Below are 27,697 nucleotides of genomic sequence, written 5' to 3'. Positions count from 1 at the left end.
CCCAGGGGTGGGGAGGAACCTCACTGAGGGATTTTCAGAGGCAGGAAATTCTTGAAATAAGCCTCTGGGTCTTGCACATGTTTTTCAGTGTCCTTACTACCTAGGTTCATCAACCAGAAATCGAGAACAAATGGGCTGTGTCTCCGTTTCCCTCAACATTCTCAGGTGGGGTCGCAGGAGACTGTGACATCACACCACGGTAACATGGTAACATGCCCACATCACAGACACCACCTCACCCGAGCAGACAAGCACAAACCAAGCAGGGGAGAAGAGAAGCCTGACAACCACCAGCACCCCGAGTCCCCCACTTCAACAACGTGAGTGGAAGAGCCTGCCCGGGGTTGGGATTCAGCCAGGAACACACCTACCGCCATAACCGAGAAATGTGAACCAGGTCTGGGTATTTCAGATACTGAGTAATTACTGTTAATCTTGTTAGAGAGAATCACGGTTTTGTGGTTCTATTTTTAAAAAGATCTTTAAGCTAGAAATATGCGCTGAAGACTCTGCAGGTGGGATGAGGTGAAATCTGGGATCTGCTTTAAAATACCCAGGGCAGGGTGCCTGGGTGGCTCAGTGGTTAAGCCGCTGCCTTCGGCTCAGGTCATGATCTCAGGGTCCTGGGATCGAGTCCCGTATCGGGCTCTCTGCTCTGCAGGGAGCCTGCTTCCTCCTCTCTCTCTCTCTCTGCCTGCCTCTCTGCCTACTTGTGATTTCTCTCTGTCAAATAAATAAATAAAATCTTTAAAAAAAAAAAATAAATAAAATAAAATAAAATACCCAGGGCAGATGGAGGATGTAGGGAGACGAAGCAGAACCGGCAAAATGTACATAACTGTTGAAACTGGGTGGGTGATGGTCCTTCTCTCATGAAAATGCCAGAAAACTTCCACAGTAAGTTATAAAAAAAAAAAAAAAAGAAAGAAAGACAGACAAACAATGGCCTGGGTGGGGACCACCTCAGCAAGGTGCGGAGAGGTTGTCAAGGAAAGCAGAGAGCTAGAGTCTGGGGTCAGGGAAAAGGGGGTGGGGGGAGGCTTCTTCATTCCTCATCAAGTCCTTACCTCTTGCCCTGATTTCCACAATGACAAAACCTGCCTGCCTGAATACATGAGGGTCTTAGACACCAAAAGCAGTAGGAAGTATTCATTACAAACATTCTGTATTAGCAACCTCCAAGCCAGGTCCCATACTACTGAGCTCCCGTCTACTTGTCTCACACCAAGGCTTAGTAACAAACCTACATGGGTCGTGGGTCCTCAGCATGCCCTTTTACAGAAAGGCTGGAAGAGAAGAAATCTGCCTGTAGGGTCAAGACAGGAAGAAACAAAACTGGACCAAGTCCTGGGCTCTCCGGCTCCAGGCCCAACTCAGAACCTCTACCTTTGAGATAATTAGAAATTATCTGAAAGAGAATTAATTCAACGGGCCAGCCGACAAAATTTCTGCCCTGAAATTCGTAACTAGGCTGGCAAAAATAAGACTGATGCACAGAAAATGGATTAAATGAAACAGTATCCCAAGAAAGGCCAAAATGAAATATTAAGACTGGGCGAGGTCCTTAACACTCTTGTATCGGGGGGGGGGGGTTTTTCAACTGCAAAGTGAGAGGCGCCCAGGTGGCTCAGTTGGTTGGGCAGCTGCCCTCTGCCCGGGTCACGACCCCGGGATTGAGCCCTGGGTCAGGCTCCCTGTACAGCAGGGAGTCTTCTCCCTCTCCCTCTCTCATGTAAATAAAGACAATATTTTATAAATAAATAAATAAATAAACCTGCCAAGTGAAGGCAAAGACAGAACCTCTGAAACAGATGAATCCTCACGGGAAAAATTCCCTGAGACCATGTGACTCAAGTGCTTAGCACTACCCTGGCCCAGAATAAGTCTTTAGGAGGAAAAACTATTAGGAGAAAAACCTCTATTTTCCCTCTATTAGGAGGAAAAACTGTTATGTGAAGACACGAGGCAAATACAGTCCTTCCAACATCAAATACAGGTAACTGAGACATTCAGAACTCTGACCAAAGCCTTTGGATAGTTCAGGGAATGAGGACACAGAAAGGTCCAAGGAATCCTAGCCAAAACCCAAGTAAAGGGGCTTCTCTCCAGAAGGACAGAAAGCAAGGGGAATCCCAGAGAAGGAAATTCCCGAATCATCCAACACCAGAAGGAATGCTTCATCCCAAAGGGTGCAGCGTCGTACTAGGGTCAGTCCAAGCACACAAACTCTTTTGGAGCATTTCTGCAGAGCTTCAAACCCATTGAGAAAAAACCTGGCCTGCCGGAGGAGTCTTACGGAACCAAGGGGCATTTCCTTTGCCTGAGCGGCTCCACTCCACTCCCACTCTTAACACGGCTCCTGTTCCTGATAAAGATCTCTCTCTGATCCAAGTTCCTCCTGTCAGATAAATCTCTGAAACTGGCTTCTCGGCAACAGTTTCCTTTTTTCTTTTTTTAAGATTTTATTTATTTATTTGACAGAGAGAGACACAGTGAGAGAGGGAACACAAGTAGGGGGAGTGGGAGGAGAAGCAGGCTCCCCGCTGAGCAGGGATGATGGAGGGCTCCATCCCAGGACCCTGGGATCATGACCTGAGCTGAAGGCAGATACTTAAATGACTGAGCCACCAAGGCTCCCCACAACAGTTTCCTAATCACCTTCTCACACCAGCCATACTTTAGACTGCTTACAGCTGGAAAGATGCTGGTTCTCATCCAAAGAGGCCTGATTTTTTTTTTAAAGGAGGTCTGATTTCTATTATTCCCGAAAGGAAAATCAAATCACTGAACTAGGGAACCAAGACTCTTCTTGTCTGTAACTTTTTCTGGAGAAATGTTTGGTTCCACTCAACGTACGTTCAACTAAGACAAAGGATGTATTTTCAACTCAAAAGAAGCTGGGCCTCGGATGACTAAGATTCTGTGTTCACACACCGCTCAAGAGCTGAAGGAGAACTGCAATTACCCATACGCAATGCTTTGTGAACTTCCAGGCAACTGTGGGCTCCCGGAGGGCACAGCAGAGGCTGGCAGTCACCTGACTTTCCAAGGGCGCAGCACAGGGCCAGGCTCAGACTGGCTGGGCCCCTGTGATGTATTCCACACAAACGCAGCAGCAACCTCAGCACTGCACACCCTCGTGGCCAGCTGCATCAACACGGACACTGGACAGTAACCTGGATCACCGTAAAACTCTAAGGAGGTGATGGAGGTCTTGTCTTTAATGGAAAACTCATTTGCTGAGTGTTTCTCGAGGGCCCCAAGAGGCCAGAGGGGGACAAAAGCCTACACGTCAAAGTGACCAGCCGTCAAGCACTTCCCAGGGAGGGGGCCCACCTCTGTTGCCAAGAAGCTAAGGTCCCTGGGGCTGCTCTGGTGTGCCCCGCAATGGCAGGGAGGGCCTGGAATCCCAAGGAAACCTAAACCCTCGTGTCTGTTAGGAAAATGAGGAGAGCAATAACCCAAGCCACCTGCAAAGGACATCGAGCCAATGTCACTCAAGTCTGCCCCGGCTCCCCGGGGTCGGGCCCTAAGAGGGATGTGTCAGCTGTGATCGGCTTCCACACTAGCTTCAAGAAGTTTCCGGCTACTTCTAATAAATGAAAATCCCTTAATTTTAAGATTCGGAAGGCCAGGCTCGGGGCCTCTATGGGCAGTGGAAGGAGTGGAACACAGGGCAGACAGAGCTACAGGGTCATGGAGGGACAACACAACTCTCTCTCTCTAAGGCATGCTTTTTTGTTTGTTTGTTTTTAAATAACTTAAAGTAAGCTCTACACCCAAGGTGGGGCTCGAACTGACCACCCCAAGAGCAAGAGATGCATGCTCTACTGACTGGGCCAGCAAGTCGGGACCAACTTTAAAGGAGTACCTGTATTCCCTGCATGCCTTCCCACCACCTCCGCCACCACGACAGAAATCACGGCAGCTGCTGGGTAGGTAGTAGGTGCATCACAGCAGAGGGTGGGAGCAGCCTTCTCTTTAAAGGGCCGAAGAGTACATACTGTAGGCTTTGAGGGCCACAAAGTCTCTGTCCCAACAACTCAACACTGCTGTTCAACACAAAGGTAACCACAGACCTTATAAATCAATGGGCGTGGCTATGTTCCAATAAAACTTTACTCCGAATTAAAAAAAAAAAAAAAAAAAAGCCAGGTGGGCAGGCTTTGATGGGAGAGCCACATTCTCTCCACCCCTGTCCTATCAGAAGTGACTTTTAAACTTTGACCTTGACCCGCATCTCCTCCTTTACATTCCTCTCAAACTAGTCTTCAGAATGTTTCAGGGTTTAAAACTCCACCGCATTCTGCTTTTTTCTCATTTCTTTGTGTTTCAAATGCAGGAGACAAATCAATACATGGGACTTTGTAACCTACTAATGACCGCACACCGCAGTTTGAAAATGTCAGCTCCAAGACGCATTTGGGTAGAGAGCTGGGGTCTGGGTACAGGCTGCCCAGGGTTCTAATTCTAACTCTGTCTCCACACCCCTTAGCTCTGTGACCTTGGACAAGTGACTTCATTTCTGTTTCCAATTCTCATTCTCAGCGTAGGGCTGAGGCTGAGCTATCACACTGGAAGCACTTTGAAGGTCCCTGGCAGGTCATCCCTGCCCTTCTTATGACAAGAGACCCTGTCACATCTTTGGGAAGACTAAGTCAATGACTCACGAGTATCACATCCACGCTGTCTACCGCTCCCCATCACCTCTCTTCCAGAAGGGGACCGACCCCAGCTTAGAGGAAACAAATGGAAACCCATGCCCTTCTAGGCTTTATGCTTCCGGAGTTCATGGCTTCCGGGATCACTCGACAAGGACGACAGGGACAAGGGAATCTGGTGCTCAGCGAACTGGTGGATCAGCCTGTGACCCAGCCACTCAGCCTCACCCTGCAGTTCATTTTTAAGGCACTTTCTTCTCAGGTGGGTACTGAGAGCTGCCACAGGGGCAGCAAACCCTTGACCCTGACCGTGGCCAGAAGTTGCAGGCGTCAGACACGGGAAGGAAATCCGAGGCCTGCTACAGGCAGTAACAACCTTTGCCCAAATCTAAATAAAGTCCGCAGGAGAGAAGAGCACGCTGCACACTCTGAAAACTTTTCTGCTCCAAGAAAAGCACGGGACAAGCCTGACTGCTGAATGAACAAAACCTTGACTGACTCAGCCCAATTACGGAGGGGCAGGGGAATTGTGGAGCTGGGACAGGCCTTGCTGCCTTCTGGAGACTCTAAAGAGCGATGGTCAAGGACTAAGATTAAGGGGATGAGACCAGTGAGCAGTGGGTTAGGTGCTACAGCCCTGTGCGCTCAGCTCTCAGGAAGCCTACCACAGTCGGAGCACAAGTACGGATCCTAACTGCCAAAAACGAACACGGGAAGGTCATCAGCATAAAGCTCAAGATACCAGGCTGTTCCAGCATCTGTAATAAGGGTGCTGAGAAAGCAAGACATGCTTTAAGATGGTTTCCACAAAGTTTCCACCCCGATCTGCTCCCTGCAATGAAATAAACTGGCCAGAAACCTGAGCTGGAAGATAAACCGACTTCCCTCAAAAACACAGATGTTAGGCTTGCTTCTGTTTACACACCAGACAATAAATTCTCAGGTGTTTTTTTTTTTTTTCCTTTAGTAGGGACAGCAAAAAGCTAATGAAACCAAGATTCGCTGAATGCCAGGCATTGTGCGGGTGTCCATGTATGCCCACTTGACTGCGGTGACCCTGAGAAACGGCCGTTATCCTTAGTGCCCACTGTAGGGAGAGCCAGGCCTGAACACAACCTTATCTGTCTCCAAAGGCCACACTGTTCCTTCCTATCCTGTTGCCACCTCCCGCGTTCAGATGTCACCACTTGCCTTACAAATAGGAGCTGAGTCACCAATTCACACAGATATGAATGCAGCAAAATAAGTAAATAAAATACACACGGAGGGAAAAAAAAAGTACGAGACAGATTCTCTATTCTGAGCAATTTCGCCAAGAGACACAAACTACGCTCCCAGCAAATGTCCTGTACTAGAATAAAAAATTATTCCAACAGCAGGATGTGACTGGGTTTACATGAACTGAGGGCGGGCCCGTGTCTTCGTTTTGTCATCAACTGATTGAGGCAGAAATGTGAAAATTGCCCACGTAGGCTCCTACCATTGCTAAGAAACCCTGCACCCTTTTTCCAGGACCGCTGTCTTCGGCAACCATCAGAGCAAAATCACTGCATCGCAAAGATGTGGCTGATAAATTTGGAAAGCCCAATCCGGGAAAGTCTCGCTCCCCGCCGACAGTCACGGTTTTACTTTGGACTTAACCAAATGAACTTTAGAGGCCCACCCAAACAGGCAGCTTTTTCACTCTTTCCAGTTGGTTTTAATCATGAAACCAGCCTCAAATCATTGATTCTGACAAGACTCCCATTACCAATGAGCAGACAGCTCCTGCAGAGGCTTGAATCAACTTCCTAAATGCCAACTACCAGGAACCCCAGAAATCAGCCTTTTGTCTCCCACTGTGGCAGAAGCTTTGTTGCCAAGGTACAGGCAAGAACCTTGCTCGCTTAGAAACGCAGCCACTCACTCACTGTTTGCCCTGACTCTGTCACTCAACTTCCTACCCCAGGGTCAAAACCCCCTGTTCTGGTACTAGACAATTTCGTCCACAGGGACCAAAACCTAGAGCTTTCCACAGAGGTGGGAAATTAGTAATTTTCACCAGGCAAGTATTTGCCGTAACTGGACCTGGCTTCTAGAAGATGGTTCTAGGGACTTAAAAGCGACAAAAACCTAGCGGAGGGGAACAGCAAATAAGGCCACCCTGAGACATCCATCCCTCCCCTACTGGGGCAGGGGAAAGATCTAAGAGAAAGGAGCAGAAGTGGAGGCATTATTTAAGGATAAACTACTAAATCAGCCCAATACGGAATTGTCTACATTCAACTGGATGGAAACAAACTCAGAGTCAACCATTCAGCTCTAATGGGCCAGGTAGGCCAATGGCTGGGAAAGCCTTCATTTCCACAGGTGCAGAAGTTCCCCCTTGGGATCAACCTTCCTGGCCAAGCAAAAGCCACAGGGTTGTCCTTCTAGAATAGCTCACTATACTTAAAAATCTTGACTTGTCAAGAATCAAAAACTTTACCTTCCAAGCAAATAGAAACCCAATCTGGAAGATAGAGGACAGTCTGTGAATCAGAAAGCCCTGTTGGGGGGGGGGGGAATCCTCATTCTCTTTTGAAGAACAAATTTGAGGAGTAAAAAATGAAGGGGTTTTAGGACCAGAATATCCCTGTTTTCAGGGTCACAATTGGTTGTATTTCTACCAGGATATTTTAATTTGCTTTCCCATTAAGCTTCTCCCCAGAGAATATAACAATTTTAAAGATTTCAAGTGTCTAAGAGGTGCTGTTAAATCAGGGATTCTGAGTGACACCCTTTTTTTTTTCTCTTTCTTTGCAACATCCATTAATTTGAATTTTAACTAGTACTGGTACATCAGTTTAGGGGGAAAAAAAAGGCAGTACTGTGACATTTCAAAAACAAAGACTATCGAAGTACAGTTTGACATAATTACTGGGGCTTCTTGGTTTTCAGGAGAGGAGAGTCCTTTGAAAACGGAAAAAAAACAATAAACCCTTGTGTTGATATGCCTGAGTACTCTCTAAATGTTTGGGATAATACTTTTAAGTTCAATGAATGACTGCTAAAATTTTCACTTACAAAAGAAGTAAAGTTAAACAAGCATCCTCCGACAACTTAGTCGCCCTCGAAACTTGGAAGGTTCCTCTGTTAGCATCCAGTTTCTGCACTTGGCTCCTGGAGGAGGAATTTCACCAAGGAGGGAAAACTTCAGATAAATGCAGTCCGTTTTCAGCTGACCCTGTGCACTTGATCGTGTGTTCAGTTTGTGCTTCAGACATTATTTTTTTTTGCAGGATACTGTACTGTGTGGACACTTCTTCCTCCCACAACTTGTTTTACATACCTAAGATCACCACTTCATAGCAGTTAGGTTGTGAGGATATGGAGAGAAAAGAATAAAACCAGTGGCCCCACTTAATTGCAGTTTACGGTTCCTCATCCCAACGTAAGTGAACTTTTTTTTTTCTCCTAAGAATGGGGGGAAAAAAAAAGGAAACAGGATCTTTCGGAGGGGAAAACTGGGCTGTGTGTTAATAAAAAGTTTTCACTACCAAAGTACATCAGGGACCCAAAGTGGGCAAGATGGAAAATGGAACTTCAACGTGTTTTGTTTTTTAACGGAAGAACTTATGCTTGTAAAACACATCAGAAGTAGTATTTGGTTCTGCAAGTCATTTCTGTTGCTGTTTTTATCTTGTATGTGTTGGTGGGGGGGGCAGGGGGCTGGAGGAAGTGTTCTCTCCACCATGACTGGGCGTGTTTGCATCAACTTTTCACGGTCAGGCATGTGCTTTCGAACAAAGGAACAGTGGAGACAGAGAGAGGAGATTGGGGCTTGACACGCGTTACAGATTTGGTGCTTAAACAGTACTTACAAATGACTTGCTTAATTTAAACGTCCATCACCATAAGAGACATTGGAGTAAAAGGAGCAAATTGAATCTACTTGAACCACAATCTTTTTTGGGGGGGGGAGGAGTGGGAGGGAGGGAGGACCTTAACTCGAATGCAAGTATCATAAACCAAATTTAGTTAACCTCGTCTCCTACAAATGGACCTGAAGTATCCACTTTCTTCAAAGATGAAGGCTGGAGACAAAGCAATGGACAGAAATGGAGAGAGGGATACCAAGAGCTTGAAAACATGGGCCTTTTACGTAAGTTTTTGTCACGTTACAGTAACGCTTTTTTTTTTCCTTTGAGAAAACTGTGTACGACAAATTAAAAAAACTAAAGATCAAAAGGATGTGCAAGTCTTAAAGGGTTCAACTGGGTTTAGAATCCTGATTTGAACATATAAATTCACTCAAGCATCACTTTGGTCTAAAGGCAGGAGGAAGGCAGGCAGGAAAGGGACAAAAAGAGGGAGATAATTGAATTACTCAATAAAAGAGGCTACTTACCATCCCAACCCATTGTAAGACATACACTTCTGACATAAGAGAACTCCTTAGAGGTCGAATAAAGCGTGTAAGCACCTTTGAGTAATGCACCTGCCCCCAAGAGAGGGCCCGGAAGCCCAACGTGGGCTTAGCGCACAGACCTTTGCTAATCTGTTTATTTCCTTGAACTGGAAGCAGGCTGCGATGGGCTGCGATTCCCAGGACGATACATTTAATTAGAACAAAACAGAAAACAAAAAAAAAAATTTTTGTAAAAGCTCACCAAACTGCTGCACTTGTGTCTCTGAATGTGGGTGGCATTTCTTTTAAAAGGCAAAGTATGGTCTGTGAAGGAGAAAGGGAAAAGGGGAGGTGGAAGTGGGGAGAAGGGGCCGTGGTACCTGGCAAGGAAGCCCTAGCTGAGACCCCTATCTAGGGGAAGATCCTGAAAGCGATTCCCCAGCCCCGGCTGCTGTGGGGCAGCCATCTGTCCAGCGCGATCTCTTCCCCTCCCCACCCCCACTCCTCCTCAGACTGCCTTTCCTGCCGGTGGAAAACCTCCTTCCATTTCCAAATCCACTCTCTAGACACCTCTTCCCCTACCCCACCAGGAAAGGGAGGGCAAACCCTGCGCCCCAAACCCCTGGAGCAAGGGAGACCGAGGCCCCAATCTTGCCCTGAAATGCGCCGGGCTGGCGCCTTTATCACCTTCCAGAACAGGGCGTGGGGCAAACCCATTTCGCACTTAATAAAGGGGAAGGGGGGGGCGCTCCCTTTCACCCCCTGCCAAAGCACAAAAAACCCTCGTTTTCTCTCCCGGAAGGGATGGCGCCCCATTTTAGCCCGAAAGAGGAGGGAACCCCATGAGAAAGAAGAGACCAACTTCCTCTCCCCTCCAAGGCAGGGAAACCAGACCTCCATCCCCCCCACCAACCCCGCCAAAAACGCAGCACCTACCTACGAAAAACGAGAGGACCCCTGCCTTTAAGAAAAACACGGGGAAGGGGCTTCTCCCCCAAAGAGGGCAGGGGCTTCCATCAAGGGAGCTTGAGATCCGGCCCCCCCACCAATTTTGCTCTCTAGGGTAGAGCTAGGAAACACCTCCCGCCAAAAAGTGCGAGTGCCCCCACCCGAAGCACCCCCCCAAAAGGATGGAGAGAAAACTGAACGAACCCCCACTTTCTGCCTAAGAAAACTAGGGTACCTCTCTAAGTAGGGCAGGGCACACCTCCCGCAAAAGAAAGGATACTGCCAGGGACTGGGAGACCCCAACTCCAAACCCCTAAGAGCGGGGCTACTGCTCGAGATCCCCCCCCCCCCGCCAAAAGGGTCCGGGAGCCCCTCCCCCATCCCCTTCCCCGAAGCCAGGCGACGGGCAGGCTGGCCGATGGCTGCCAGCTCCGGGCGCTGGGGCAGCCAGGACCCCCGTGAGCCTTCGCAGCCCCCCCCAGCGCCCCCTCCCCAGGGCGGGCGGGCGGGCGGGCGCGGGGGTCCGGGGGGCGCCTCCTCACCTTCCCCTCAGCATGGCGCCCAAAAAAGACAGAGCGAGAGCGAGGGAGAGCGGGCGAGCGCCGCGAGGGGGGGGAAACGCATGAGGCCAGGAGAGAAAGCAAGCGAGAAAGAGCGAGCGAGCGAGAGACACCCACCGACCCCGCCCTTCCTCCTCCTCCTCCTCCTCCGCTGCCCGGCCCAACATGGCGGCCGCCCCCCTTCCTCCTCCTCCTCCTCTTCCTCCCCCCGGGGACGCCGCCCCGGCCGGGCCGGGGGCCTGACCTGTCGTCAGGGAGCGGGAGGCGGTGGTGGAGGAGGTGCGGGGTGGCCGGGCAGGCGTCGGGGGAACACGGAGGAGGCGAAGGCGTTGATGGCGGCGGCGGCGATGGCGGCTGCGGCGACTCTGATGGTGGCGGCGGGGGGGTCCCGGGCGCGGCCTCCATAGTTCCTTTGGGGGGGAGGGGATGTTAATGCACGAAAAAGGACTGCTTGGGCGTGGCGGGAGGGGCACACTTCAGCTCTGAGGGCTCCTGATAGGAATGGGTATATATTTTTTCGGTTTCGGAATCACCTCTGCGCCGACCTCCGCGTAGGCCGCGCGGCCTAGGCCTTGGCGGGCCGCTCGCCGCCTTTCTTCGCAGCCCGCCCCTGGGGTCACTCGCTCACGGGCGCGGGGCCCTCATCGGGGCGAGAGCCCCCACACACACCTCCCCCGCGGGCCCGGAGGTGGGGGACCCGGGAGACACGGACACTGGTGGGTGGTTGGGTGTAATTAGCGCGGGCCGCGCGCGATGGAGCAAGCGAGGGGAGAGGGGAGAAGAGGAGAGCGAGCGAGGGGGTTAAAAAAAAAGGATTTTAAGGAGAGAGGAAACGGGCCGCGGAGACGGGCCGACTGTCTGCCCGCCCTAGGTGCCCCGGCTGCTCGGCCCCCGCCGCAGTCAGAAATTCACACAAAATGGCGGCTCAGCCCAGAGGAGCCTAAAGGCTGAGGCGGGAGGAAGGGCGAGGTGGGAGGGGGAACTGGGAGGCGGAGGCGGAGGCGGCGTCACGTGGAGGAGAGGGGCAGAGGCCCTCTCCCGACCGCCGGCGGAAAGAGCCGAAAGCCGCTGAGCGGGAGACTGGGGGTAAGCGGAAAGAGCCGAAGTGGCGATGGGGGTGTGGCTAAAGGATGTATGGAAAGTCGTGGGGACCGGAGATAGCCGAAGTGGACGAGGACCGGGTTTGGGCGGGGGAGAAAAACAAGGAACTGAGACGATCCGGAAGGAGCCGAAGGCGGCGTCCGAGGTGGGTGGCAGGAGGCGGAACTAGCCGAAAGAGGGATTTAGACGGAAAAGGCCGAAGGGCGGGGCTCGGGAGGCGATTCGGAGTAAAAGAGTGGGAAATTCGCCCGAGAGCAAGCGAACCGAAAATCGCCAGCTTGAGGGAAGGCGGGAAGAGCCGAAAGTTTTAGGTGGGAGAGTGGGAGGAAAAGGATTCGGGCTACGAAGAGAAAAAAAATAACCGAAAGCTGGAGGCCGAGTGCCCTGAGTTGTAGGTTTCCGGAGTAGGGGAGGATGGAGCCAGGCCGGCCCGGAGCTGACGTCATTAGAGACCTCGGTCGGTGACGTCACTCTGGGGCGGTGCGAAAGGGGCGGACCTCGGTACTGCCTCCAGGAAGTTTCAGAACTTGGAGCGCGGTACCGGGAAGGCTCACTATAAATGCTCCACAAGAAAGCTATTGACCGGGTTCAACCAGTGTGCAGACGTAAAGTCCTTTGACCCTCACAGCTATGCAGTGAGGAACTGATACTCCCATTCTGGCGATGCAAACTGATTCCTAGTGTTTAAATAATTGTTAGTATTAGACTCTCTATGTCTAATAGTATAATAGTATTAGACATAAAGAGAGTCTCAGGAATTTTAATCAGTGCCGGCATTCCATTGCCTCCTCCAAAAATTCGTTCAGTCCTATTTACATCCAAGGCTCTTTGTTTAGTGCTTTTATGAGCTTCTTGAAAAGTGCCAAGCTCCGCGATAGGAACATTCTATCTCCCTGGAGCTGAAAAACCCATAACGCCCCGGGGTGGCCAGGGAGGCTGGGAGGGACTGGTGATTAGAAGGGAGACTCTATTATTTGGAGGGTGGTGGCGCCCTGGGCAGAGTTGTTCAAGTTGAGATAGGAAGGAGAAGAGAAAGTTCCAGAGGGCGGAAATAGTTTATTTCAGACCTGGCCAAGTGAAGGAGCATTTAGGTTCCAGGAAAAGGAAAAATAAATATTAAAAAATGCCTCCGGGCCCCTGGATGGCTCAGTGGGTTAAAGCCTCTGCCTTTGGCGCAGGTCATGATCCCAGTGTGCTGGAATTGAGCCCCAAATCCAGGTTTCTGCTTAAGCAGGGAGCCTGCTTCCCCCACTCTCTGCCTGCCTCTCTACCTACTTGTGATCTGTCAAATAAATAAATAAAATCTTTAAAAAAAAAATGCCTCAAGCGGTGTGAAAGATAAACCTGGAGGTGAAGGCACCAAGTCACTTCCTGGTATATTAACCCTACCAAGCAGAAGAAATTGTCCCAAACGTGGTCTGCAACTTAAGCTTTTTGTAAGAGTAATTTACAAGCTCTTTCAGTGAGGTAATTTGCTTTTCTAATAAAAATATTGAAGCCGTTTGTGAATGAATTTTGATGGTATGAAATTTGTCCTGAGAAACCAGTGGTCCACCCGCTTAAGAGCAGACTGCCTGCCAGTCAAGACTCACAACCTTCAATCTTTTTCTTTTCTTCTGGATCTAGTCTATAATCTCATGATGATTAATTAGCCATTCTCTTCCCCCATCAAGTGTCCTTACTGTGAATAAATTTTCTAATTCAGCCACAAGAGATCTTTTTTTCCCCTTTAACGCATGGTTGTAATAAAATGTTGGCACATGCTTTTAACTAAGTTGTCCAGAAGTTTTCTTTAATACAAGATTAGTAAAGCAGGGCTGTAAGAATGGAAAAGAAAATGCTGCAAATCCTCTTTCCTCTTCCGTGCCTTGATTTCTGAATGCCCTATGTTCTAGTTATGGATGAAACAACACTGGGTGAGAACTTAGACCACATGGAGGACAGGACCCCGTCCTTTCAAGCTGTGGTCTCCAGCTGGTGCCATCTCTGAAGCTTCTGCAGGCCATTCCAGAATTCTAGACGGCCATCTGCTTTTAGGTAATGAAGAAAATGAGGGGCGCCTGGGTGACTCAATGGGTTAAGCATCTGCCTTGGGCTCAAGTCATGATCTCAGGGTTCTGGAATCTAGGCCCCCCCCACCCCCCCATGGGGGCTCTCTGCTCAGTGAGAAGCCTGCTTCCCCCTCTCTGCCTGCTTCTCTGCCTACTTATGATCTCTGTCCAATAAAAGAAAGAGAAAGAAAGACAGACAGACAGACATTTAAAAAAAAAAAAAGGAAAGAAAATGAGAACATCAGCAAATCCCGTGAGGCAAAAAGACTTCACGCTTTTTCAGTGTTCCACTAGAATACTGTCTAATACTGTCTGTCACACCCTTCTGACATTCTAGATATCACTTTTTTAAGATTTTATTTATTTATTTGACAGAGATCACAAGTTGGCAGAGGGAGTTGGGGGAAGCGGGCTCCCTGCCAAGCAGAGAGCCGGATGTGGGGCTCGATCCCAGGACCCTGAGATCCTGACCTGAGCTGAAGGCAGAGGCTTAACCCACTGAGCCACCCAGGTGCCCCTAGATATCATCTTTTTAAAAAAATTATTTATCAGAGAGAGAGCACAAGGTGGGGTGGGGGGAGAGGGAGAGAGGGCAGAGGGAGAGGCAAAGGCAGACACCATGCTGATCCCAAGAGCCTGGTATCATGACCTGAGCAGACAAAGCAGACTGAGCCACTAAGCGCCGCAGCCTTAGAACTTTCTTGGCTGATGAGTAAGAGCAAGAAGATTGCAAGTTTTAGCAACTTGACCTTTGTTTTAGTAAAGAAACTATCCCCCAAATTCCAAAATTCTTCCTCTGGACCTCCAAAATGTCTCTAAGCTTGGCAGACACTTATATTTTTTCCGAGACAAAATCTGTAATGGCCCTGCATCTGACCAATGCTTCCCTGGTGCCTCTTTCTACTCTGGGAACATCATGTTTCTGGCAAAGGATTTTATTTTTCTACTTACGGGGGTGGCTCTCGGATGTGTTCCTTTCACCGTAAATGAGGGGAGCTTTACACAGAAGTCATTACACCATGTGAAACACCAGAAGTTGGCTCCAGCCTCTGGAAATAACTAAAGAAGAAAGGAGGAGACTGTTGGCCAAAGAGCAGCATTATGGTATGTGGGATCTTGCTGACTGCCAACGCAATAGCTATTTCCTTTCTTTCTTACTAATCCAACCCTGGGTAGGGGTAATGAAGTCCAGGCTAGATCATTGCATCTGCTCTGTTCTCAAGGAAATGATGTTGCCCCCTGGAGGACAGTTTGGGAATTATTGTGGGAAATTTGTGTTTATTTCCAGGTTGTCAAATGGTTCCAATGCGGACAGTATTGCTCCCTCCAGAGCGTTTTGGAAGTTTGCAGGGACTTTTTTGGACATCACAATAATGAAGGCTTGTTACTGGTGCTGGAAAACAGGGATCTGCAACATGACCTTGGTAATGAATGATCCTCTAATGAACAAAATTAGTGATAGTTTTTAAATACTGGAAAGAGGGGTGCTTCGGTGGCTCAGTGGGTTAAAGCCTTTGCCTTCAGCTCAGGTCATGATCCCAGGCTCTCTGCTCAGCGGGGAGCCTACTTCCTCCTGTCTGCCTCTCTGCCTACTTGTGATTTCTGACTGTCAAATAAATAAATAAAACTCTTTAATAAATAAATAAATAAATTCTGGAAAGAGCTGGTATTTCTTTTAAAGATTTTATTTATTTATTTATTTATTTGACAGACAGAGATCACAAGTAGGCAGAGAAAGAGGAAGGGAAGCAGGCTCCCTGCCAAGCAGAGAGCCCGGTATGGGGCTCCATCCCAGAACCCTGGGATCATAACCTGAGCCAAAGGCAGAGGCATTAACCCACTGAGCCACGCAGGCACCTCTGGAAAGAACTGTTTTACTAACTTATACTAAACTATAATGCTGGACTTTTCCAGTTGTGGAATTGTGTGCATAGCCAGTTCATGTCAGACCTGGGAATTTATGAGATGTGTGCTACCACCTTTGGGGTAATGAAAATGTTTTGGGACTAGAAAGAGGTGGTGGTTGCACAATCTGGTAAGTGTACTGAACACCACCAAACTGTTCACTTTAATTTTTTTTTTTTTTTAAGGGAGAGAGAGCAAGGGAGGAGCAGAGGGAAAGGGAGAGAGAGAATCCCAAGCAGGCTCCATGCCCCTCGAGGACTGGATGCAGGAATTGATCCCAGGATCCTGAAATAGTGACCCCAGGTAAAAGCAAGAGTCAGAAGTTTAACTCACTGAGCCACCCAGTGCCCCTGTTCACTTTATTTTTTTTTTAAGATTTTATTTATTTATTTGAGAGAGAGACAATGAGACAGAGCATGAGAGAGGAGAAGGTCAGAGGGAGAAGCAGACTCCCGGTGGAGCTGGGAGCCTGATGCAGGACTCAATACCGGTACTCAGGGATCATGACCTGAGCCAAAGGCTTAACCAACTGAGCCACCCAGGCGCCCCTGTTCACTTTTTGTTTGTTTGTTTGTTTTTTGGTCACAGATTTTTTTTTCCTGTGATGAGAACTTTTTTTTTTTAAGATTTATTTGACAGAGAGAGATCACAAGTAGGCAGAGAGGCAGGCAGAGAGAGAGGGGGAAGCAGGCTCCCCACTGAGCAGAGAGCCCGATGGGGCTCAATCCCAGGACCCTGAGATTATGTCCTGAGCTGAAGGCAGAGGCTTTGACCCACTGAGCCACCCAGGCACCCCAATTTATTTATTTTTAAAGATTTTATTCATTAATTTGTCAGCACGTGCGTGCGCTTCCTCCCAGGCACATGCCCAGAAGCAGCAGGAGAGATAGACAGAGGGAGAAGCAGGTTCCCCACTGAACAGGGAGCCCGATGCTGGACTCCATCCCAGGACCCTGGGATCATGACCTGAGCTGAAGGCAGATGCTTAACTGACTGAGCTCCCCAGGCATCCCATCCCGACTTAAGCATTTTTTTTTAAGTTTATTTATTTTTAAGTAAACTTTACACACAATGTGAGGCTTAAACTCACAACCCTGAGGTCAAGAGTCAGGGGCTCCATTGAGCTAGCCAGGTGCCTGCATATGTGTGTGTGTGTGTGTGTGTGTGTATACATGTATATATATATATATTTTTTTTAAAAGATTTTATTTATGGGACGCCTGGGTGGCTCAGTTGGTTAAGCAGCTGCCTTTGGCTCAGGTCATGATCCCAGCGTCCTGGGATTGAATCCCACATCAGGATCCTTGCTCCGCAGGGAGCCTGCTTCTCCCTCTGACTCTGCCTTCCACTCTGTCTGCCTGTGCTCACTCTCACTCTCTCTCTCTCTTACAAATAAATAAATAAAATCTTTAAAAAAAATAAAAATAAAAATAAAAGATTTTATTTATTTATTTGACAGAGGGAGATCACAAGTAAGCAGAGAGAGAGAGAGAGAGAGAGGAGGAAGCAAGCTCCTTGCTGAGCAGAGAGCCTGATGCGGACTTGATCCCAGGACTCTGGAATCATGACCTGAGCTGAAGGCAGAGGCTTAACCCACTGAGCCACCCAGGCACCCCATGTGTGTGTATATATATATATATATATATTTTAATATTTTATTTATTTATTTGTCAGAGACAGAGGGAGAGAGAGCAAGCGAGCACAGGCAGACAGGCAGGCAGAGGCAGAGGGAGAAGCAAGCTCCCTGCCTAGCAAGGAGCCTGATGTGGGACTCGATCCCAGGACCCTGGGATCATGACCCAAGCTGAAGGCAGCTGCCCAACCAACTGAGCCACCCAGGTGTCCCAATATTTTTTAAAGATTTTATTTGACAGACAGAGATCACAAGTAGGCAGAGAGGTAGGCAGAGAGAGAGGGAGGGGGAAGCAGGCTCCCTGCTGAGCAGAGAGCCGGACGTGGGGCTCGATCCCAGGACCCTGGGATCATGACCTGAGCTTAAGGCAGAGGCTTAACCCACTGAGCCACCCAGGCGCCCCATGTATGTATATATATATATATATATATATATATATATATACATGTATTTTTAAGTAAGCCCTACACCCAATGTCGGGCTTGAATTCACGATTCTGAAATCAAGAGTCGTATGTCCCACTGAGCCAGCCAGGCACCCCTAATTGATGTTTTATTTTTTAAAATATTTTATTTATTTATTTGACAGAGAGAGAGATCACAAGTAGGCAGAGAGACGGGAAGCAGGTGCCCTGCTGAGCAGAGAGCCCGATGTGGTGCTCGATCCCAGGACCCTGAGATCATGACCAGAGCCAAAGGCAGAGGCTTAACCTGCTGAGCCACCCAGGTGCCCCCTAACTGATGTCTTTTAAACAACCCTATGAGTCTTTGGTTCTAGCAGGAAGGGCAGGAAAAGAATTGAAAAACACCACATGGATCTTTGCTCCAGGGTTCTCCGCTCTGACTGTATTTTAGAATCATCTGGGGAGCATTTTGTAAAAATCCCAACGTCTCAGCTCCACCCCAGACCAATTAATCAGTCTCTGAAGGTGGGATCTGGGCACTATATTTGCTGCAAACCTCCCCAGATAATCCTAATATGCAGGTGGGACTGGGAACCACTGCCTTGGTTAATGGTTAGCAGTCACCTCGGTGGAAGTAATTATGTAATTCTGAAACCCAGGGGCCTGATCTATGGAATCACTGCTTTCCACTCCCTTGAAGTGAACAAAAATCTCAGTTTGGGCAGCTTCTCTGATTAGCTGTTGCTGAAAAACAAGCTGCCCCATGGGTATATATGCCATGGTCTCCACAGGGTTTCTGAGAGATATTTGTAGACATTTGTTTATAGCAACATTATTCACAACAGTTGAGAGGTTAGAAGCAACCCAAATGTCTACTGAATGGATGGATGGGTAAACAGAACGTGGTGTTTACTTCCAATGGAATATATTCATATTCAGCCTTGTAAAAGAAGATGGAGGGTTAGCCTGGTTGGCTCAGATGATTAAGCATTCTGCCTTCAGCTCAGGTCATGATCCCAGGGTTGTGGGTTCGAGCCGCTCATCGGGCTCCCCGCTCAGTGGAGAATCTGCTTCTCCCTCTGCCTCTCCCTCTCCCCCAGCTCATGCTCTCGCTTGCTCTGTTTTTCTCTCTCAAATAAATAAATAAAATCTTAAAAAAAAAAAAAACCTGGGGTGCCTGGGTGGCTCAGTGGGTTAAAGCCTCTGCCTTCGGCTCAGGTCATGATCCCAGCGTCCTGGGATGGAGCCCCGCATCGGGCTCTCTGCTCTGCGGGGAGCCTGCTTCCTCCTCTCTCTCTGCCTGCCTCTCTGCCCAATTGTGATCTCTGTCTGTCAAATAAATAAAATCTTTAAAAAAAAGAAAAAACTATCTCTAAGAACGGGAGATACTGCTGTAGCCAACTGTGCAAAATGCAATGGGATTTAGTGAACCCCCCTTTGTTGTTATAATTATTTCTTTAGTTGGCATTATTTAACCCTGGAAATATTTGGAGTTAAATGTAGAAATTGTGAAGTGGCTCCGACCTCTGGAATTAATGTTTTGGTTTAAAAGGAATTTGTGCATATTTGGATTTTTATATGCAGGAAGTGTTTAAGAGAACCTGGCCTACTGATGCTCAAAATATTTCCCTGCACTGATTCTTTTTAAGACTAGAAAGAGAGCTCCTGCTCAAGAGAGATCATAAGCTGGGGGAGAGGCAGATGGAGAGGGAGAGGCAGACTCCCCACTGAGCAGGGAGCCTGACTCAGATGGATCCCAGGCTGGATCCCAGAACCCTGGGATCATGACCAGAGCCAAAGGCAGACGCTTAACTGACTGAGCCATCCAGGCGCCCCGGTTTTTCCCTGCATTGATTTAAAGACCTGGAGTGACTGTGAAGTTGTTTAGTCAAAAAATGTGTGTGTGTGTGTGTGTGAGAGAGAGAGAGACAGACAGACAGACAGAGAGAGAGGATGTGCCAAAACTTCAAGTTAATGAATCTAGACAAAGGATGTATGAATATTCATTGGGCTGTTTTTCTGTAAGCTTAAAAATCTTCAAAATAAAAATCTATGGGACACCCGGGTGGGTCAGTTGGTAGAGCCTGCAACTCTTGATCTCAGGGCCCCATGTTTCCTGTAGAATTTACTTAAAAATATATATATATTTTTTAAATGTCATAGGGGCAGCTGGGTGGCTCAGTCAAGTGGCTCCCTTAGGGCTCCCTGCTGGGCAGGAAGCCTGCTTCCCCGCCTCCCGCTCCCCCTGCTTGTGTTCTCTCTCTCTCTGTCTGTCAAATAAATAAATAAAATATTTTTTAAAAATTAAAATAAATAAATAAAATAATAAAAAGTTAGGGACGCCTGGGTGGCTCAGTCTGGTTAAGTGTCAGTTAAGTGTCTGCCTTTGGCTCTGGTCATGGTCCCAGGGGGTCCTGGGATGGAGGCCCACATTGGGCTCCCTGCTCAGCGAGAAGGCTGCTTCTCCTTCTGCCTGCTCCTCCCATGTGTGTGCGATCTCTCTCTCTCTGACAAATAAATAAAAATAAAATCTAAATAAATACATAAAGTTATCAAATAGTGTCAACTATTCTCATTGTGTTCCTGAACTTCAAGGCATCTGGACCCTTATCTCCTCCTATAGATGAGGTCAGGGGTGCCTGGAAGGCTCAGTCCTTAAGCACCTGCCTTCGGGTCAGGTCATGATCCCAGAGTCCTGGGATCGAGCCCCTGCACCAGACTCCTTGCTCTGCAGGGAGCCTGCTTCTCCTTCTCCCACTCCCCCTGCTTGTGTTCTCTCTCTCATTGTGTCTCTCCCTGTCAAAAAAATAAAATCTTAAAAAAAAAACAAAAACAACAGTAAGGGGTAAGGTTGTGGTTGGAGGCTGGATTGGAGATCAGGAAAGGAGTTAGGAACGGGCCTTTGCGGGGGACCAAGAAATATTTGGAAGAAACAATACAGACTTGAAGAGGCATGTGCCTCCCAGACATGATCATTTCAAAGAGAACCTCAAATTATTCTAAGCAAAGTGATGTTTACTCTGGACTTGTTCCTTTAGCTGACAGGATCCTGATATTTTATGTTCTCTATTTGCCTCAAAGTACAACGGTCATATACTGTAATTAACAAATAGATTACCAGTGGCTCCTGCGTGGCTCAGTGGGTTGAGCCTCTGCCTTAGGTTCAGGTCCTGGGATCAGGGTGCTGGGATCAAGCCCTGCACCGGGCTCTCTGCTCAGCAGGGAGCCTGCTTTCTCCTCTCCCTCTGCCTGCCTCTCTGCCTACTTGTGATCTCTGTCAAATAAATAAAATCTTTATAGATTCTCAGTTTTATTTATTTATATATTTTTAAAGATTTTATTTATTTATTTGACGGGCAGAGATCACAAGTAGGCATAGAGGCAGTCAGAGAGAGAGAGGAGGAAGCAGGCACTCCTCTCATCCCAGGACCCTGGGATCATGACCCGAGCCAAAGGCAGAGGCTTTAACCCACTGAGCCACCCAGGAGCCCCAAATTCTCTGTATTAAAAAAAAATCATTCATGATCTCGTTTCTTTCTTTTCTTTTTTTAAAAGATGTTATTTACTTATTTGTCAGAGAGAAAGAACCAGGGGAGGGAGAGGCAGGCAGAAGGAGAAGCAAGGAGCCCAATGAGGGACACAGTCCCAGGACCCTGGGATCATGACCCAAGCCAAAGGCAGATGCTTAATTGACTGAACCACCCAGGCGCCCCAAGCTGCGTGTTTCTTAAGGCCTGGATGGAGAAATTGGTTCAGCGTTTATTCCTTCCAAGCCGTCATAGAGTACAGATTCAAGGACGGGGATTTTGATTCCCCCACTCAATATCGTTGAAGAATACCAAAGGATTGAAGAATATCAAAGGATTTGTGGGCGTGTTTTATTTTTTAATTTTTCAGTAAGCTTGAGGCACAACGTGGGGCTTGAACTCAAGACCTCCAGATCAAGAGCCGCATGCTCTACCAACAGAGCCAGCCAGGTGCCCCAGATTTGTGGGCCTGTTTTAAACTTCCCACAGAGTGTGTGTAGGAGTAAGGGTCAAGGAGATACCCTCAGGGAGGCAGAGTCAGAAAGAATGAGAGGTGCCTAGGTGGCTTAGTTGGTTAAGCAGTTAAGTGTCCGCCTTTGGCTCAGGTCATGATCACAGGGTCCTGGGATTGAGCCCTTCTATGGGCTCCCTGCCCAGAGGTCAGCCTTCTTCTCCCTTTCTGTCTGGGCCCCCTCCTTGTCTGTCTCTATCAGATAAATAAATAAAATCTTTAGAAAAAGAGAGAGAGAATGAGCTTAAATTCTGGGTCACAGCAGGTGCAGCCATCCTTCCCACCTGGGGTTCTTCCCATGTTTTGTTATTTGAACTTTATTGACTCTGTAAAGCTCAGCAGAAAGTTTACATTCTCAGAATATCCTTTTTCTGACTCCAGCATGAAGTCAAACACTGTCATAGCTCTTTCTTCTTTTCCTTCACAGCACTTCACAAAGTTTCTATTTATATTTATGTGGCTGTTTTATCTCTTCCACTGGATTATGACTGTCCTTAAAAGCAGAGGTATGTCCATTTTTATCATTATTGTATCCCTGGGGCCTGGCACAAAGTCAAAAACATGGTAGGGATATGGTAGATATTTTTCAAGACTGTTTAGTGAATAATTCCTTTGCTGGTAAAATACTTCCTGTCTTCCTTATTAGCTGGTCAGCACAACACAGGGCAGATCCATGTTTCTTTTGTTCACCATATTCATGTCCTTATATTGTCCTCTCCTATAATGAATACAGCTGTGTATGATCCATGGGATTTTACAGAAGTGGCAGTGTGTGACTTCCAAGGCTGAGTTATAAAAGACATTGATGGGGTGCCTCATTTGGTAAGTGTCTGCTATCGGCTCAGGTCATGATCCGGGATCCTGGGGTCCAGTCCAGCACTGGGCTCCCTGCTCCGCAGAGAGTCGGCTTCTTCCTCTGCTGCTCCCCCTGCTCATGCTCTCTCCCAAATAAATATGTTAAAAAAAAAATAAAAGACATTTCTGCTTTCACCTTGCTCTCATGGATCACTCAGTTTGGGGGAAGCCAGCCCCCATGTCATGAGGACATTCACAAAGCCTGGCGGTTGTGCCCATGTGGAGTGGAATTGAGGCTCCCAGCCATCAGCCCATGTCAACTTGCCAGCCATAAGGAGTGAGTCACCTTGGGAAGGGATCTTTTATCACAAGCCATCAGATGACTGTAGTCCCAGCTGACATCCGACCCCATGCTCATGAAAGACCTTGTGCCAGAACAGCCCAGATAAGCTGCTCTGAATCCCAGACCCACAGAAACCATAAGAGATAATAACTATTTATTGTTAAGTCTCTAATTTTTTACATGATTTGTTCACATCTATAACCAAGAGTAAGCATTGGCCAAACATTTTTTTTTTTTTTTTGAGTGATATTGTGATCTTGGATGAATTCCTACCCCTTTCTGAGCCCCAGAGTTGTGGTCTGTAAAAGGGGATGAAATATCCATCTCTGAGGTTCATAGAGTATGTACCTCAGGGGCAAGATCGGAGCACATGGTAGAAGCTTAATATATCTCCAGAAGTATACCTCCAATGAAGCATGTGAGCCACACCACCTGGGTTTGAATCCCAGTTTCACTACTTCTAAGGTAAGACTTCGTTCAGGCTACTAATACTTAACTTTCCTGGACCTTAGACCCCTCAGCTGTGAAATAATAGTAACAAAAAACCAAGGGGCTGGGAGGGGGCACCTGTGTAGTTCACTGGGTTAGAGCCTCTGTCTTCAGCTCAGGTTATGATCCCAGGGTCCTGGAATGGAGTCCCCCATCGGGCTCTCTGCTCAGCAGGGAGCCTGCTTCCCCCCCTCTGCCTGCCTCTCTGCCTATTTGTGATCTCTGTCTGTCAAATAAATAAATAAAATCTTTAAAAAAAAATTTAAAAATCAAAACAAAAAAAATTCTAGGGGCACCTGGGTGGCTCAGTGGGTTAAAGCTCTGCCTTCTGCTCAGGTCATGGTCCCAGAGGCCCTTGTCAGGCTCTCTCTGCTAGGTGGGGAGCCTGCTTCCTCCTATCTCTCTCCTCTGGCTGCCTCTACACCTACTTGAGATCTCTGTCTGTCGAATAAATAAAATCTTAAAAAACAAAACAAAAACAAAACCCAAGTAATCTCATAATCTCATAGAGAAAGAACTTGGGCAAAGCCCATTTTAACTCTGTGGGAAAGCAGTTACTTCTTTTTTACAGGGCTCTACCGAGCCTAGCACTGAGATCAATCGTTGACACATAAATGCTCAGTAAGTATTTGTTGAATGGATAATAGAAAGACTGCCTGAGGAAAATAGGTATAAGCTAATACTAGCCTACAAGACCCTACTGGATGTACCACTTGCTTCATCTACGATTCCACCTCTTACAACCTGTCCTTCTCTCTCTGCTCCAGACACCTTGCCCTCTCCATAGTTCCTCGACTATGCTAGCACATTCCAGCTTCAGGGCCTTTGCACGTGCTCTTTGCCCTGACTGGAAATGCTCCACCTCCTAGTTATTCTTGTTTATTCGATCCCTTCAGATCTCTATTCAGTATCACTTTCTCTGAGAGACCTTCTCTCTGGCCACTCCTGCAACCCTGAAGGTCTGTATCTGCCTTTATTTTTCTCCGCAGCATTTATCACGGCCTGATTCCCATTCTTCTTTGGGCTCCCCTCAACAGAACGTAAGCTCCATGAGGACAGGGCTTTGTCTATTTTATTTTTTTATTTTTATTTTTTTAAAGATTTTATTTATTTATTTGACAGAGAGAAATCACAAGTAGATGGAGAGGCAGGCAGAGAGAGAGAGAGGGAAGCAGGCTCCCCGCCGAGCAGAGAGCCCGATGCGGGCCCCGATCCCAGGACCCTGAGATCATGACCTGAGCCGAAGGCAGCGGCTTAACCCACTGAGCCACCCAGGCGCCCGGCTTTGTCTATTTTATTCGCTGCTCAAAACACCCCCAATTCTGGGATTTCAGCAGGTGTTAGATAAATATTTGCTGAATTAATAGCCCCATAAAGCTACATTTGCGTATCTGCCATCTCGGGTTGCTAAACCGCGCCATTTTGGGGCCAGAATTGGCTGAAGCCCCGTCACGTGACGAACAGTCTCGCTGGCCCGCCTTTGAGGCTAGGGAAGTCCACGTGGTCCTGGGCTCTAGGGGCGGGGCGGGCCGTGGAGGAGGTCCTGCGCCGGCGCGGTCCCTGGCGCAGGCGCAGAGGCGGCCCGGGCGCGCGGCCGGCGGCGGTTGGCGGCGTGTGGGGCCGGCGGGTGGTTGCCGTGGGCAGGACCCGAGTGCAGGCAGCTAGAGCCGGCGCCATGGTGGAGAAGGAGGAGGCTGGCGGCGGCATCAGCGAGGAGGAGGCGGCGCAGTATGACCGGCAAATCCGTCTGTGGGGATTGGAGGCCCAGAAACGGTCAGGGCCAGAGCGGCTTGTGGGGCTGAGGGTCTGGAGGGGGCGTCTGGCCTGAGGCGTTCGCGGCCCTCATGGAGCCGGAGGATCTGATTTGAAGCGAGGAGGCGGGAATTACGTGCCCTGGGAGGGCGGCCTTCTTGAGAGAACTGGAGGGGTTGGTTAGGGGTGTTTCTGGAAGATGTGGAAAGCGGGGGCCTCTCAGGGTGGTGGGGAGGGTCGTTCCGAGGGAAGCCTCTGGAAGCGGCGGTGGGGGAGTCCTGAGGGATCAGGAAGACTCAAACTCAGGGACGCAGACGCCCGAAGGGAGTGGTGGTGGTGAGCGGTTGTCGAGTAGGAGGGTGCAAGGGAAGGATGAAGTGGGGGCGTAGTTCATTCATTCGGAGATTGTGGGAACCTATTCTCTGCTGGACGCTGGGGAGACTACCCACCGAACAGAGGCGAGCTTACATTCTTGTGGCTTCGAAAGGATGGGCCACCTGGAAAGAATGAATGTTTTTTGAGGAGTTTTGGAGCCAGTTATTTCTACTGAGAATCTTTTTTTTTTTTTTTAAAGATTTTATTTATTTATTTGACAGAGATCACAAGCAGGCAGAGAGGCAGGCAGAGTGAGAGGAGGAAGCAGGCTCCCTGCTGAGCAGAGAGCCGGATGGGGGGCTCGATCCTAGGACCCTGGGATCATGACCTAAACCGAAGGCTTCAACCCACTGAGCCAGCCAGGCGCCCTCTACTGAGAATCTTTTTTTTTTTTTTTTTTTAAAGATTTATTTATTTAATTTGACAGACAGAGATCACAAGTAGGCAGACAGGCAGGCAGAGAGAGAGAGGAGGAAGCAGGCTCCCTGCTGAGCAGAGAGCCTGATTCGGGACTCCATCCCAGGACCCTGAGATCATGACCTGAGCCGAAGGCAGTGGCTTAACCCACTGAGTCACTCACCCAGGCGCCCTCTACTGAGAATCTTGAGAGGCCGGGAGAGACTAGGGGCTGGAGCTATCCGAAGAGGTTGCTTATTCCTAGGAACGGGGGTGTGTCTTGAGAGGACTGGACACTAGGGTTGGGGATACCTGGGGTACTTAATAGTTATTGGGGGACATGAGGTCAGATATTCATTGGGCACCTGCCAGAAGCACTTTTCTAGGCACTGAACATATATTAGTGAACTGGATGGACTTCTTGCCCACATGCAGGGTACTTTCTGGTGGGGGAAACAATAAACGTAAATAATATAATAGGTAATGCAAGTGCCAGGGAGAGGAAAACTGTAGAGTATTGACCCTCACACCAGGGTCAATAAAGGGTGCTGAGGTGGGAGAGCTATTTTGATAGGGAGGCCGGGGAAGGCCTCTGAAGAGGTAACATTGAGCCTCAGACCTGTGTGAAGGAAAAAGAGCCATGTAGAGAGAAAACAGCTGGTGTACAATCCTGGGGGCCGGAGCTTGCTTGGCAAAGGAGAGAAAGAAGCAAGGTGGTGGAACGAAATGAGTAGCTTTTTTATTTCCAGTGTTCTGGGAAACCCCCTGGAGAGTTTGAGCCTAGGAATAAAGTGATCAGGTTCGCATTTTATTTTATTTTATTTTTAAAGATTTTATTTATTTATTTCACAGCAAGAGATCACAAGTAGGCAGGCAGAGAGTGAAGAGGAAGCAGGCTCCCTGCCAAGTAGAGAGCCTGATGTGGGGCTCGATCCCAGGATCCTGGAATCATGACTTGCGCCAAAGGCAGAGGCTTAACCCACTGAGCCACCCAGGCGCCCCATCAGGTTTGCATTTTAAAAGGATCGCTCTTGGGGTGCCTGGGGGAATGGCCTGCAGAGGGAGAGGGAGAATCAGGCTCCCCACCGAGCAAGGAACCAGATGCCGGGCTCGATCCCAGGACCCTGGGATCATGATCCAATCTGAAGGCAGATGTCTAACCGACTGAGCCATGCAGGCGCCCCAGGACTTAGGTTTTAGGTGGTTATTCATGTCTAAGTAGAAGTATGAATGGTTGAGTTCAGAGTTGAGGTCTGATTGGTCGGGAGGTATGTGATGTGAGTCCAGAGTACAGTTAATTGATCTAGGGTAAGGAGGCAGGCAGGTGGAGAGAATTTAGCTTGAGAGGTGGGAGTTTCTAGAATTTTTTGGTGAAAGAGAATGTGTGTGTGGGGGGAGTGAGGTGGGGTGAACCTGAGTTTTCACGCTTATTTCAGGTGTGTGGGGTTTTATGCAGTTGGAGGGGGCATTGTGAGGTGTCAGCAAGCATTGGTCTGAGGATCCAAGGGGTCTAAAGTGGAATATTGGGAATTAAATGGTGGAAATGGGCTTGAGGATTATAGGTGGGGCTGATTGGTTTTAGGGACTGATATTTGAAGTAGGTTTGAGTGTTAGGAGGTCCAAAAGGGTTGGGAAAGAGATCCTAAGTGTATTAGGAGGGCTCATGGAAAGGGTGGGGGCAGCAGGTGGTTTTAAGGTAGGGCAAAGTTGGTGAAGATGAAGCTGAAATATAGTGAGAGAACTGTCCCAGGAATGGTTCCTCTGAGGAGCAGTGAAGAATGGATGGAAGCTGCTGAAGAGGAGATGGCCTACGGGACAAATCAGTCAGGGTATGGAATTCTCGGGAAATGGGAGTTATTTTGAGGGAGTGGAGAGGTA

At 48.4% G+C, this 27,697-nt stretch overlaps 2 protein-coding genes and 2 long non-coding RNA genes across 15 annotated transcripts in view; 3 read left to right on the top strand and 1 right to left on the bottom strand.

The window, feature by feature from the left end:
* ZC3H4 (zinc finger CCCH-type containing 4) overlaps positions 1–11,212 on the bottom strand; it is a 42,072-nt gene extending 30,860 nt beyond the window's left edge. For 2 of the 11 annotated variants that reach the window (XM_045077120.1, XM_045077130.1), the window contains exon 1: positions 10,783–11,061. In XM_045077120.1, the coding sequence (XP_044933055.1) occupies positions 10,783–10,943 (161 nt within the window). In that variant the 5' untranslated portion in view covers positions 10,944–11,061. The other 9 variants (XM_045077123.1, XM_045077122.1, XM_045077121.1 and 6 more) reach the window with 9 other exon arrangements.
* LOC106007315 lies at positions 58–9,057 on the top strand. The gene is made up of 3 exons (XR_001182008.2): positions 58–397; positions 7,922–8,073; positions 8,710–9,057. It is a non-coding gene; the product is annotated as an uncharacterized LOC106007315 (long non-coding RNA).
* A 325-nt stretch (positions 11,213–11,537) lies between the features above and the next one.
* Positions 11,538–23,346, top strand: LOC123391182. The gene is made up of 5 exons (XR_006605820.1): positions 11,538–11,784; positions 13,535–13,676; positions 14,979–15,114; positions 22,097–22,175; positions 22,403–23,346. It is a non-coding gene; the product is annotated as an uncharacterized LOC123391182 (long non-coding RNA).
* Positions 23,347–24,863: 1,517 nt separating this feature from the next.
* The window catches only part of SAE1 (SUMO1 activating enzyme subunit 1), an 81,209-nt gene continuing 78,375 nt past the window's right edge, over positions 24,864–27,697 (top strand). Inside the window, exon 1 of one of the 2 annotated variants that reach the window (XM_013063932.2) lies at positions 24,864–25,069. In XM_013063932.2, the coding sequence (XP_012919386.1) occupies positions 24,972–25,069 (98 nt within the window). In that variant the 5' untranslated portion in view covers positions 24,864–24,971. The remainder of the gene's footprint in view (positions 25,070–27,697) is intronic. The other variant, XM_004767502.3, reaches the window with a different exon arrangement.

This window comes from Mustela putorius, unplaced genomic scaffold (genome assembly GCF_011764305.1).
Source record: "Mustela putorius furo isolate JIRA1106 unplaced genomic scaffold, ASM1176430v1.1 tig00000196_pilon_pilon_pilon, whole genome shotgun sequence".
NCBI lineage: Eukaryota > Metazoa > Chordata > Mammalia > Carnivora > Mustelidae > Mustela > Mustela putorius.
This window is presented reverse-complemented; position numbering and strand designations above follow the sequence as displayed.